This window comes from Syngnathus leptorhynchus, chromosome 14, assembly GCF_054491065.1.
Source record: "Syngnathus leptorhynchus isolate UIUO chromosome 14, UIUO_Slep, whole genome shotgun sequence".
NCBI classification, from domain to species: domain Eukaryota; kingdom Metazoa; phylum Chordata; class Actinopteri; order Syngnathiformes; family Syngnathidae; genus Syngnathus; species Syngnathus leptorhynchus.
In genome coordinates this window covers 3,256,000-3,268,078 of record NC_141208.1, presented here as the reverse complement: position 1 = coordinate 3,268,078, position 12,079 = coordinate 3,256,000, and the positions used below count along the sequence as shown (strand labels likewise).

The window sequence follows — 12,079 nt, the reverse complement described above, 5'->3', positions numbered from 1 at the left end:
AGCACTTGTACCATGATTTTTTTTTTGCTGAATATTTCTCACAGTAAAATCAGAAATGCTGATTGAAATAAATGGAAACAGAGTTACTTCAAAAGAAAAATCCAACTTTTTTTTTTGCATGACAGAATTTCACAACACTTGCTTGGGTCTTTTTTTTTTGTTTATTACAAGAATATTGATAATATTTTTGGTTTTCACTGAAACATGTAAAAACAACATGGGGGGGGGGGGGTTATTGTCTACTCTGGTTTGGTTCAATAGCCTCAACATCCATTCACACCAGCACTTGTTCAGTAACACACATACAAAAGGCAAAGTTGTACACTAAACGTCATTGCCAACACAGTATCTGTCCATTACACACGCGCACGCACACACACATATACACACGCACACGCTGTTGTCAGGGTATCATCTTGGATAAAAATATAAAAACAGACTTGCAAACGGCGTCCATTTCACATTGATCACAACGAACGTACAACTGATATAAATACTGTGACTACGACACGTGTGGTCCTCAAAATAACGATGAACGTGACTAAATTTGCCAATCAAACGGTTCGGAAGGCGACGTGTGCAGAAAACCCGCACGCAAACGCGTAAGCCTTCGGGGTAACTTGGTACAGTACTACATGAAAGGATGCTCATCATGACAGATCCTGGGTTCCCATGGCAACAGCAGATTTGCTTTCCCCCAAGAACGCCGAAAGGGAGAGCAGGAACTCGGAAGGTGAATCATAAGAACGGGAATACATAAAGTAGTGTCGGTCGATGATCCATTTGGCCCGGGCCTCGTTTAGTGAGCAGGCTTTGTGACAGGAAACGTTTTCATTCTACAAAAATAATCTGCTGATGAGGTAAGCGAGAGTGCAACTATCTGCGGAAAACGAAAAGATCCACTCGACTCCACCGGGAGCATTGCCGTGGCATCTAGGAGCAGCAAGGTGCTGAGCCCTTCCTTCAACTGATCAAGTCAATGAGATCGGCAAGGGAGAGGAGGGGACTTTTCTGACAGGAAGGAGGGAAGGAGGGAATGTGGATCCGGGTACTTCGTCCCCGTTCTCAGTGTTGGTTCGGTACCTTGCCAGCTTTGCTGTCTGGCCTCAGTTGTCCTTGGGCAGGTAGCCCATGTGCGCGTTGGTGAGGAAGTCACAGGTCGGGATGCTACAGATGGCTTGGTGGATGTTCATGGCTGTGATTTCTCTCGGAGCCCTGGGAAAACAATATTGAGCATGTAACGTGTACGACGTGAAATGCACACGAAGGAAGATTTGAACGGACCTGTTGTGAGGGGATTTGGCGAAGGCACCGGCCAGAGCTTCTCTCAGGATGTCGCTGGCCAACTGCTCCGTTGCCTGCAGCGCGCAAACGCGCATTTTAGCCACGGGAAGAACAAACACACGCAACTCAGGGCATCTTGTATAATTCATCTCTTCCGGCCGAGCAGGGAAAAAAAAAAGGGAGGCTCTTGCGCTAACGTGTGTGTGTGACTGACCTTCACAATCATGTCTTCAATCACCGGAGCAAAAATACTCTTCTCCACTTCCACGGGTTGGAAGGTGATCCCAATCTGCGAGAGACAAATTCAAGCATTTAGTCAGAAAAAGCTCCCGGTAAAATTCTCTTGGGTGTCAAATCAGGTCTCCTGTGAACCTGAGCACTTTTCTTCTTAAACACCCCGCGAATGAAAAACACCCCACTTCTCCGCTTCATCCATTGCACAATGGTCAATTCGAGATGCTCCTAACCTGCTGAGCTGCTTCATTGACAAATTGGGCCGCCAAGCAAGGCCCCACCAAGAACTTGGGCTCTGTGTCGGTCTCCTGCTCCTCCTCTTTGACCTTGACTTTGGGCGGCGGCGTCACGGTGACGATGTCGACGATCTCGTCGTCGGCATCCTCCGGTTCGGTCTTCAGCAGAGCTTGCATCTGCTCCAGCCGCAGCAACAACTCGTCGCTGCTGCTCAGCGTGTTGGGACACTCTGTGGATGGATGGATTCAAGATGCTCTCAACGGATGGCAAATATGGAGAAATCGACTTTACAATACATTCCGAGCACACACACACACACACACACACACCTGGCTCGCTGTCAATCTGCGTGAGGACGTCCTCGATGGACTCGTCGTCATTCTTGTGCTGCGGTTCGGGGTCCGGCGGGGTGTAGCCCCTCTGTCGACACCACTGAACTACCTCTCTGGTCTTTGGGGGCGTCAGCGCCTGGAGGCGAGGCGAGTGATCCAACACGTTCTGGATGGCCCGCTTGACGGCCACTGCTCGTTGAAGCTACAAGCAGACATACGTGTACATTTATTTATTTATTTTTCCAACTGCACTTCAAAATGTCCCGACTGGAGGCAAGGGCAAGAGCGTGCTACAGTATGGGATGGATGATTCAATTAAGAGGAGATGAGGCAGGGATACACATCTGAGGAGATGTGAAGAAATGAGGCAAGCAGAAATCGAGCTGACTCAGAGTGTGCAGCCTAGAGTAAAAAAAAATAAAAATAAAATAATCAAGTGTGCAGCCCAAAAAAAAAAATTGCAAGGTGTTGTTTTAATGAAACAGCGCAAAATAACTGGAAAAGGACCAGGCTGAAAAGAGTAACTGACCTCTGATGCCCTGCGTTTTCCAATATTCCAAGAATAATACTGTTCTGTCGAAGAGGCACAGAATGGATGCGAGTCTTCGGCTAAAGGGGAAGAAACATCGCAGACTGACATGTCAACTCAAAAAGTTTTCGTCTGTAGCATGGAATTCAGCCAAATGTGACCCTGCCCCCTTACACTTATCCGGCACGATGAGTGGGAACTTCTTCACCACAGCCGTCAACAGCTGCATCATGGTCTCTATGTATTCCGTGCTGAAGAAAGCACATTTCATTATTGACATGATCACAAAGATTTTTTTTTTTTTATTTCCACTGCGAGCGTTAAGAGAAGCAGCCGTCCGTACTTGATGAGGTCATGCATGAGATGATCGGCGCCTTGCTCCTGTTTGACCGTGGTAGTCGCCGACGGCACGTGGGCAGATGTCGTGATGGAGGCGGTTGCCGGGGGTGACGGACCGGCTGTGACAGCTGTGCCGGCGCCGGGCTCCGTCTTCACTGTAGCGATTGGAGAAACAAGAGTGTCATTCATCTACGCTGCAACCATTTTGGTGGAAAGCGATTGTACCTTTGCCGAGAGGCATGAATATGGTCTGCGTTGCTCCTGAGCCACTGGACGCTGCCAATTGCTTGAGCTGGTTAGCAGTGATCGTCAAGACTGTCTGCTGTGAGTTGGAGCCTCCAGAGTGGATTTTCAACATGCCTGTTTTTGACAGGAATAGTTCTCAACATGATCCTAATTACTGAGCTCATTTGAGTCTACCTGATACGGTCGAAGCGGTCTTTCCTCCCCCCGCCGGCGGCGTCGTGGTCCCACTGACTAGCGATGCTGCCGTGACCAGTGAGGTGCTTTTAGGCACCACACCACCCGCGCTCGCACTTTTGGCCGTGCCGACGACAGGCGTGCCGGCGACGCTCTTGACACCGGCAGCACTTTTGGCCATTGGGGCAGAGTTTGCGGCACCTTTGACCAAGGTGGCCACGGCGGTCTTGGTCAAACTGCCGCCTCCTGCGGCACTGGCGCTCTTAGCCGCGCTAATCACCGCTGCTTGATTGGCTGCCATCAGAAGGGAGTGGTACTGGGAGGCAGACTTCCCACCATCTGAAGCCTGCACCCATCACAGTACGTGGCAGTTAATTAGGACGTCGTTAGAAGAATGGCTCAAGTCATATTTTAACAAATGACAAATAGCAGCTTGGTCAGATTTGCTTTTTCTTCCTTGATGACTTTAGTGTACACGCTTCACGCACTCTCCGGGTCTGCACTTTGAGCCTGCGGATTGCTGATCCAAGTGGGATGAAGGAAAACGACTCACGGAACTAACCTGCTGCTGGTTGCCAGTTGTCGCGGCGCTGACTGAGCTGGGAGCGGCGCTAGTGGCGGTGATGACTCCACCGGTCATTCTCAATGTCGTCATTCCCGACTTGGACAAATGGCCTGCCGCTGTCACTGTCTTCACAGAGCCATCTGACAATTTGACTTGAGCGCCCTGGGAAGCGCCAACCATCTAACGAAACAGAGATTTGATACACGCTCAGATTTTCTTTTTGTTTTTAGTCATTGTTTGTGACTTTTTTAGCAGCTACGACAAGAGTCTCTTACCTGAGCCAAAATAGCAGCCTTCTGTCCGGCTGTGACCCGAATGGCCTGCTGAGGAGCGGTGGATGGAGATGACGTAGCATGCGCTGCCACACCAGAATTCCCCTGCTTCCCTGAGCCTTGTGATGGTTGGCCCACAAGAAAAGTGCCCTAAAAATAAACATTCATAACATTGAATCATTTCATTATCAATAAGTGATACACTCACTGACGAAATGGCAGTCTTGAGCTCTGTGAAACTATGGATTCGGAGGTAGCGCTGTTCTAAAAACGGCATAAGTGCTGCTTGACGGTTTTAGAAAGTCTCCATTTGTGGACGAGAATAAAATGTCTGAGAGGATGGAGATGAATGTTGCATGTCCTGCCGCTGTATAAAAAGCACATCCCTACCTGCAATATGTGAAAGATGGCCGACCTTCAGAGACTTAGTGTCTAATGAAATATAGACTAAAACAGCACTGTTGAGCTTCACCTCGTGTCACGAGTTTGTACCCACCTGAGGAGTCTGTTTAAGGATGTAAGAAGTATAAGAAAGGTTGGAAGGCAAACTACTGGATGAAGAAGCGGAGGACGTCGGAGCGCCCGCTGACGAGCTGCTCTGAGACTGCTGACCTTTATTGGACGGGAGCACACAGCAGGCGCAAATCTCATCAAATATTTGCCCCATTACTTTTTCATCCAAAACAATCATTTGAGCCATTTCAAAACAATACAATCTGACAATGAACGTGCGGAGCGGAGGGAAGCCTCGAGCTTGCAATGTGAAAGAACAGATGAGCACAAATGACTCCAAGTCCAGAGGAGAAGAAAAGGTATCTGAATCTGGAACTGGTAGTCATTCGTGAAGTTGGTTCCTCTAGGATGACTTGCCTAACATGAACTAACGGGTGACTTATTTTCTACAAGGGGAGGAAATGTCAGGGGCAAATTGCTTTTGGCCGGAGTGCAAACCCTGACTCGGCAGTTTTGAATTGTTGTCATCGCGAGTATGAGAAATGAGAGAACCCAAACATACTGTTGTAAATGTCTGTATTGCCAAAAATAGGACAAAAAAAGGTGTCTCACCTGCATTGGAGGCTCGGAGGATGGCTCCCTGTGGGATGAGAAGCAGCTTGCCCTTCCCTGAGGGATTCTTGCTGTTGGTGGTCAAGTAGAGCTTGGTGCCCGGAGGCAAGTTGGCAAGATTAGCCAGATTGTTGGCAGGCAGTTGAAGAGTGGCCATCACTACGTGCAAAATATAAACAGAGGATGATTCAAACACACTTAAAGAAACTGAAGAGGGGACTTTTTGAGTGAACTCTAACCTCCAGTCTTGCCACTCGAACCTGGCTTGGCCGTAGCCTGCTGACCAGAGACGCCAGTGGTTCCGCTGACAATGGCTTTTGCGACCCCCTGAGCCAAAACCTGCTTCCCAGCCACCACCTTAGAGACAGACGGGCTACCCTTGGCCACCAGAATCTGCCCGCTGCTGATGGCCACCTGTTTGACCGCAGACTGGAGCGTTGAACTCACTGGAATACCTAACATCTAGCAACACACATCACACCCAAACCTTTATGGGAGCGATTGGCTTTGAACAGACAAATGGCATTGTGAGACAAACCGACCTTGTTTGTTGCGGCCCCAGATGCCGCTCCCGTCTGTTTCTGAGCTGACATGGAGATCATGTGTCCACCTTTGACTGAAACAAATTGATGTGACGCTGTGGCAGCTGCTTGCTGTTGGGTAGAGACTGTCGACGCCATCTGTTGCTGCTGCTGCTGCTGCTGTGTTGAAACTTCCCCTGGCTCTTGCTTAATAATAACCTGTCGACAAACGCATGACGGTAACATTTAGGTGAATACGGATTGCCAGACCCTGCAAAGATTGTTTTACAACTGAATGTGGCTATTTAAGGTCACTCTTCAAACAATCAATATTCAACTCACTTTCATTCCAGATGAGAGGAGGGTGCCTGTGTGAATTTTGGGAGCTGGAGAGCGGGTTCCCTGAGCAGCAGATTGTTTGGCCGAGGGGCTTCCTGTGGAGAAGATAAAACATGGAGCTGTCACAGAATGCAGTTCTTGATATCTTCTTCAAAGATTTTTTTCTTCCTGGTAGAGCATCTTTAAGTGGGTGTTATTATTTCTCACCGTGAAAAATGGTAAAGAGGAAAGAAAGAGATACACTGGAGGATAGTCGCTATCTATCATGTTCCGCTTTAGACCACACTAGCACGTCCGCCATTTTTAACTTTGGACGTGGGAGGCCCAGACGCCGCTTGGGCAGGTTGACGTCACACAGCGAGTAGGAAGCGGCGAGCTTACCTGCGGAGGCGGCCGACGAGGACGCCGCACCGGTCACTTGACCCGGCTTGTCCATGATGACGTAAGGGTTGTTGAGCACCGAGGACGAACTCTGTTTGCTGTGAACAGGGGTGGAGGAGGTGGGCGTGCGAGGCAGCGGTGAGTGGCTTGGCGTAGAGATTGGAGAACCTGTGCGAGGGAGAGAGCACCAGCTGTTTGAATATTTAAAAAAAAATTCTAAATATATGAATTACTAAGTGGACTTGTCAATGGAAGCGAATGAACCAATCACCAGGTGACGACATACCTGAGACAATTTTGCAGCTCATCGTTATCGGTTTAAACGTCTTCCCAGGAGACTCGGCGGGGCTAGGGGGTTGTCTTTGGGGAACAATCTTGCAGCTTGCTGTGATGGGCTGGAAGGCCGAGTTACCGTGGCAACCCAGACTGATCCTATCACTGGCTTTAGGTCGTGTCGGCGTGCGTTCGCCCGCTGATAGAACCGAGCGGTGAGCTCCTGTTGACCTACCCGCCTCTGCTTTGATCGAACCTGGGCCAAAGTTAAACGTTTCAGCCTTTGGAAAATGTGATGATGACTTATTGGAGTGAATAAATGTTCATTTCGGTTTACCTTTGTCGAAACTGGACTCATACGAGATGGGCGAACTGGATTGTCCGCAAGGCTGAGAGGTTGAGGTGACCGTCATTGGGCTGCTTGCTCTGTGGGCCACCTTGGATGAAGATGGCTTCAAGATGTATTCCTCGCCAAGAGAATTCCTTTGGAGCTCAACATCCACCACCTGGAACAAAAGTAGACTGTCTGAATACAAAAAAAAAAAAAAAACGAAATAAAAGAATTATAGCTTACCGTTTCGGCACCAAGTGTTTGCAGCCCAGTGTAAGTTCGGTCAAGCTGCAGGAAAATAAAACATCATCCACTGAAGAGGCTGAAATCTCTTTTGTGAATTGAAAGTAGACTACGGTCTAACCTTTAACTGATGGATAATGTCGACGCGTTTATTGCGATGGTCTTTGAAGTGGATCTGGATCCTTACAGGAAACTCACCCCACCCGCGACGGGTTAAATGAAACGGAGGCTCGCTGAGAACAGAGACAAAAAACATCATTCAAATGCACAAATCTGTAAAAACTCATGTTTACCCCTGACTAAGGGGAAAAATACTAAAGCTCCCAGCAAGGAATGTCACAATTTTAAATCTGAGTATTGAATACAGTACATTATAATCATGTTTGTTTTTCGTTATTGATTACTTTATGTCATGTACGTACAATTTTTCCGCAATGATGCAGAGAGGGAGCGCGGCACAGGAGAAAAACTGGAACTAGACGGTAGAGCTTATGTGACCCGTTCCCATAGCAACGCAAAAACCTTATCAGCTGAACAGTCCAGACGGATTTAGACTGATGACATAGAAAATAGATAGTTTATTAAAAAAGCCACGTGGCACAATGAAATCCTCGGCCTAGACCGGGGACGCCATCGTGTGTCACATAAGAATATTAAAAAATGAAAAAAAATATATTTTTTATTTTAAAAAAAAAAAGTGTCAAGTTGCCTTTGTCTGCCGCACAACAGAGCATGTGACTGATAAAGACACAAGACAAACAAACTGTGAGTATTCAGTCCAAAGTTTGTGTTCGTTTATCTGAAACAGATGACAAGGACACACAGCAAAGCCCGCAGGCGGTGTGCTATTCATGCAAAAAGCATCTCTGGTCTAATATGACAAATGTAATCCTTTGTCTTCTCAAATAATTACTGCTTTGTTTTGTGTGACTCACTGCTTTCCATTTGGAACTTTTAGCCATTGTTACCAAGAGATTGAACCTCGGAGGGATACATGTGAAAGGGAGTGGTCATTTTACATGTTTATCCGCAGATGACTCACATTAATTTCTGCAAGAGGGAGTGCGTCAATATAATAAATCTATTTTTTCTTTTAAAGGACTACAATAGAACCACCAAAGTCAATATAGTCTTATAACACCGATGACTTCCAGTTTGTTCGAATATGTATATAAAACAAAATGAAGTTCAGTGTGGCGAGCGAGATCATATTGAACAACACCAATAGCGTTTAACACATGACTGTTTGTGGGCAACACAAATCTCCTTTTACAAAACATTTGAGTTTAGACATGCCAGAAATTTGCATGTTATTTCTAGATGATAGGTGTGGCCGCTTAGTCATACAGAAGAGTCATTGTATGACATCACTACCCTACATGACATAAGTACAAAAAGGGGGAAAAAACTGAACAGTCAACTGTAATTGAAGGTTTGAGATAAGAGAAGCTACGTCATCAAAGACCTTTCAATTAAATGTCATGTTTCGGCTGATGTTTTTTTTTTTTTTTACAGCAGGTCAATCTAAAATGAACACCAGATTGTCACAGAGTATATTTTTAATAAGAAGCTAGTTGCTTTTGTTGAACTGGTGATGTTAAACAAAAAAAAAGGGGTGGAGCAAACTAATAACTTGGAATAAGGATTTAGGGCTGGAAGTAAACACAATGTCGGCATACAGATTGGCACGAACCTGACTTCCACCAGGTCATTGGGTTTATAGCTGGGGTGCAGGAAGAACCAGACTTTCTTGACAAAGTGGTCAATGCTGGGCTCCTTCCTGGAGCCTCTGACGTACACCATCCACTTGTGAGTCGACTGGTCGTTCTCCTCCCGTTTATCGGGAGGAATATATCTAAAGGGAGGAGGCACAAAAATCGAGTCAAAGTAGGTCATATCTAAAAAGTCTACACACCCATGCAAACATAAAGTCAGTTTTTTTTTAAATATACATGATGGTTTGAATTAAATTGAGGGCCAATTTGAGCAGGTGGTATGGTTTGGAGATGGGATCCCAAATTTCAAGTTGTAAGATGATCAATTAACTGAGCACGTGACATACTTGGAAACATTTCCCACAACGATTGTCTTCTTTGCATAGAGTCTGGAGGCCTCGTCTCCACTTGTGTGGCATGTCACTCTCTGTTCATTTCCCAGCATCGTTGACACACCAAATGTGTCCTGCAAGAAATAGAGCATAAATGTTATCAAATAAATCAAGAAAAGCATGTATTTCCTAAACTTTGTCAAGGCACACATTTTACATGAAGAAATGTCAGAAAAAGCATATAACATTTATTAAAACAATCAAATTTTCTGACAATAGACTAATCTCTACCCTGATTGGGATTCACCGCTTTAGGTTGATGCAACTTTCGTCTCGAAGCATCACAAAATAAAAGTACACCAAAGCCATGCAAGTAACTGGGTCCACCTTTCCAGTGTTGCGACCGGGTCTCTGCTCATGCCTGTCGCTGTCTTCCTTCCACACTCCCTCGATATCTTTGTCAGTTGTGTCTCCGTGCTGCGAGAGGGACTCAGACTCAGACTGGGCCAACGAAGGCGTCTCGGAACCCTGGTTGAGAGGGGAGGACGAACGAGAGGGAAACTCCAGGAATCTGCGGATGGCTGGATGGTTGAGCGCTGCGGGGTCACTCTTAGAGCTCTGCAAGAAGACACAAAGACGTTCATGGGGGTAGAAAAAAAAAAAAGAAAAAAAGACCACAACGTTATTTGCAGTTTGAAATTTAAAATTTGAGTTGAGGAAATTACCTCCTGGAGCTTTGTCATTCCAGCGGTGGCATAGAAATTTGCCACTATGCACGCTCTCAACTTGTCCATCATCCTTCGGGCTTCATTGAGTCGCTGAGGGGGGGGGGGGAGAAAGTTTTTGCTTAGTTTTTTTCAAATTCAAGTAATAATTTTTAAACATTGTATTGTGTGGAGTTTGAAAAGAAGATGCAGAGGACAGGGAGAGATGGAGACAGGAGTAAGAGGTGACAATACAACAATAATACAATATACCTGACTGATAATATCTATTTCATGCTCTTTGTTCTTCATCTCCAAAGAAAACTGCTCAGTGATTATGGCTTCAATTTTCTGGACTGTTGCATCTCGAGCTATTGAAGGAAGACAGAGAACCTTTATATACTAAATATTACTCAAGACTTTGCATGACTAAAGTCAGGTGTGCTGTGTATGGTGCTTAAGGACTTACCATTTAACTCTGCAGCTTTGTTTCGTTTACTATTTTGGACTAGTGCAACGTCCTCATAGTCGGGATCACCATCTTCTATTTTCCTTTTAATTCCTGACATGATTTTTTTTTTTTTAATCTCCTGAGGAAGCAAAAACAAAACAAAACACGAGGTCACTTCATTTAAAACCGACCATACCGGTGCCCCCTTAAATGTTACACGTGTTTAGTTTTGATTCAATTGACATCCACGACGACTTGTACACAAAGGCACATGTAAATATTAACATAACTCCTAATTTTCATGTCTCATAAGCCCAAAGTTGGGCAATAAGGTTCTTGTTGCTCTAGCAGGTAGCAACGGGGCGCTAGCAGGGTAGCGAAAGCTAGCACGGCGTTTTACGATATAGGCGCGTTGTAAGCTTCGATATAAACTTACTAGAAAGCCTTTTTGTGGGGAGGAAGGTTCCTTTACGGCGCGTTAGGTCTTATTCAGTGGCTGCAGGGACGTTTAACTGTTACAATTCGCATCTTTCACACTCGTATTGGGGGAAATTGCTAAATCTCGATGTGGACAAGAAAGCTAAATTGGAGATAGCTAGCCTTGGGAGTTTGTCAGATCGTCCACTAGGAGTCACTATTGTACAAATGCTGTACCACTGTATTTAAAAGGGGATATAATACAACATTTATTGGTGATTATTGATGACAAACTTTGTTGAGAACCAAGTATATAAAAAAAGTTTCAGCTAACTAATGATGTCTTGTGTAATCTCAGCTACACAAGCTATTAGAATCATTAAATCATCAAATAATAAAGTCATGCATTATCAATTGATTTTAAATAATGTCATATTCTATGGCTTAAATGGCTTTTTTGGGCGAAATATTCTGTATTGACTGTTTTTCTTTGATGTATGATTGGTGTTGAATATCTCTGCTTGTCCTAATTTAATTTTACAATTAAACAGTAGTAATAAGAAAGCAGACTGTATTTTGTAGAGAAAGAAAAAACTTTATTGATATAGTACACAAGTCAACCATTACAAAAACATTTTCCTAAATCCTAACAAACAGCATCGTAAAATATAACATCAAATATACATTTGTAATGGTTCATATAAAAAGAAAATCAATATTCCCCTGCTGGTTTATTCTTTAAAGGCACTTTATCCCACACAAGATGACATCAGAATCACATCCAATGAACGAACCCAAGTTGGTTTCTATCGCCATATCAAACTACTTTTTTTCATAAAATAGTTCGGATCTTGATGCTTTTTGGACAAAAACACACAATCCCATTCCAAAATAAAAACACAAAATGAATGTAAATATTATTAAAGCAAACGTGTGTAAATCTCAAAATAGAAAATAATCCAAATGGAACACAAATCAACATTGCAGGTTGTGATGTTATTGCATTGGAGTAAGTACTTGGTAAAATCCCGAAATGCACACTTATTTTCAATCAACCTCTGCGACCATATCTTACCAGCTCATCGGAACCCCCGT

General features: G+C 44.9%; 1 protein-coding gene across 3 annotated transcripts; it reads right to left on the bottom strand.

The window, feature by feature from the left end:
* Positions 1-149: 149 nt before the first annotated feature.
* On the bottom strand, positions 150-11,190 carry yeats2 (YEATS domain containing 2). 3 transcript variants are annotated; one of them, XM_085930643.1, is made up of 29 exons: positions 11,004-11,190; positions 10,586-10,706; positions 10,390-10,487; positions 10,138-10,230; positions 9,800-10,030; positions 9,428-9,546; positions 9,059-9,220; positions 7,487-7,598; positions 7,366-7,410; positions 7,129-7,297; positions 6,805-7,047; positions 6,519-6,686; positions 6,141-6,232; positions 5,820-6,017; positions 5,517-5,739; positions 5,278-5,436; positions 4,709-4,824; positions 4,216-4,362; positions 3,938-4,120; positions 3,376-3,721; positions 3,181-3,315; positions 2,960-3,110; positions 2,791-2,867; positions 2,617-2,696; positions 2,085-2,289; positions 1,752-1,984; positions 1,499-1,573; positions 1,285-1,358; positions 150-1,215 (listed from the first exon to the last, which is right to left on the bottom strand). In XM_085930643.1, the coding sequence occupies exons 2-29, from the start codon at positions 10,683-10,685 to the stop codon at positions 1,107-1,109; spliced, it is 4,143 nt and encodes a 1,380-aa protein (XP_085786769.1). In that variant the 5' UTR covers positions 10,686-10,706; positions 11,004-11,190; the 3' UTR covers positions 150-1,106. The 3 variants fall into 3 exon arrangements, with proteins under 3 accessions (XP_085786769.1, XP_085786767.1, XP_085786768.1); XM_085930641.1 differs by having other exon boundaries at positions 150-1,358; positions 3,929-4,120; XM_085930642.1 differs by having other exon boundaries at positions 150-1,358.
* Positions 11,191-12,079: the final 889 nt, after the last annotated feature.

Bases quoted from the DNA above. Each gene is read 5' to 3' on its own strand.
- yeats2 (XM_085930641.1), bottom strand. From the start codon at position 10,685: ATGTCAGGAATTAAAAGGAAAATAGAAGATGGTGATCCCGACTATGAG. The intron at 7,599-9,058 runs GTTCGTGCCAAT...CTCTGTTCTCAG, and splicing joins AATGACCTGGTGGAAGTCAG to CGAGCCTCCGTTTCATTTAA. The intron at 6,233-6,518 runs GTAAGCTCGCCG...TCTTCTCCACAG, and splicing joins CTCGTCGGCCGCCTCCGCAG to GAAGCCCCTCGGCCAAACAA.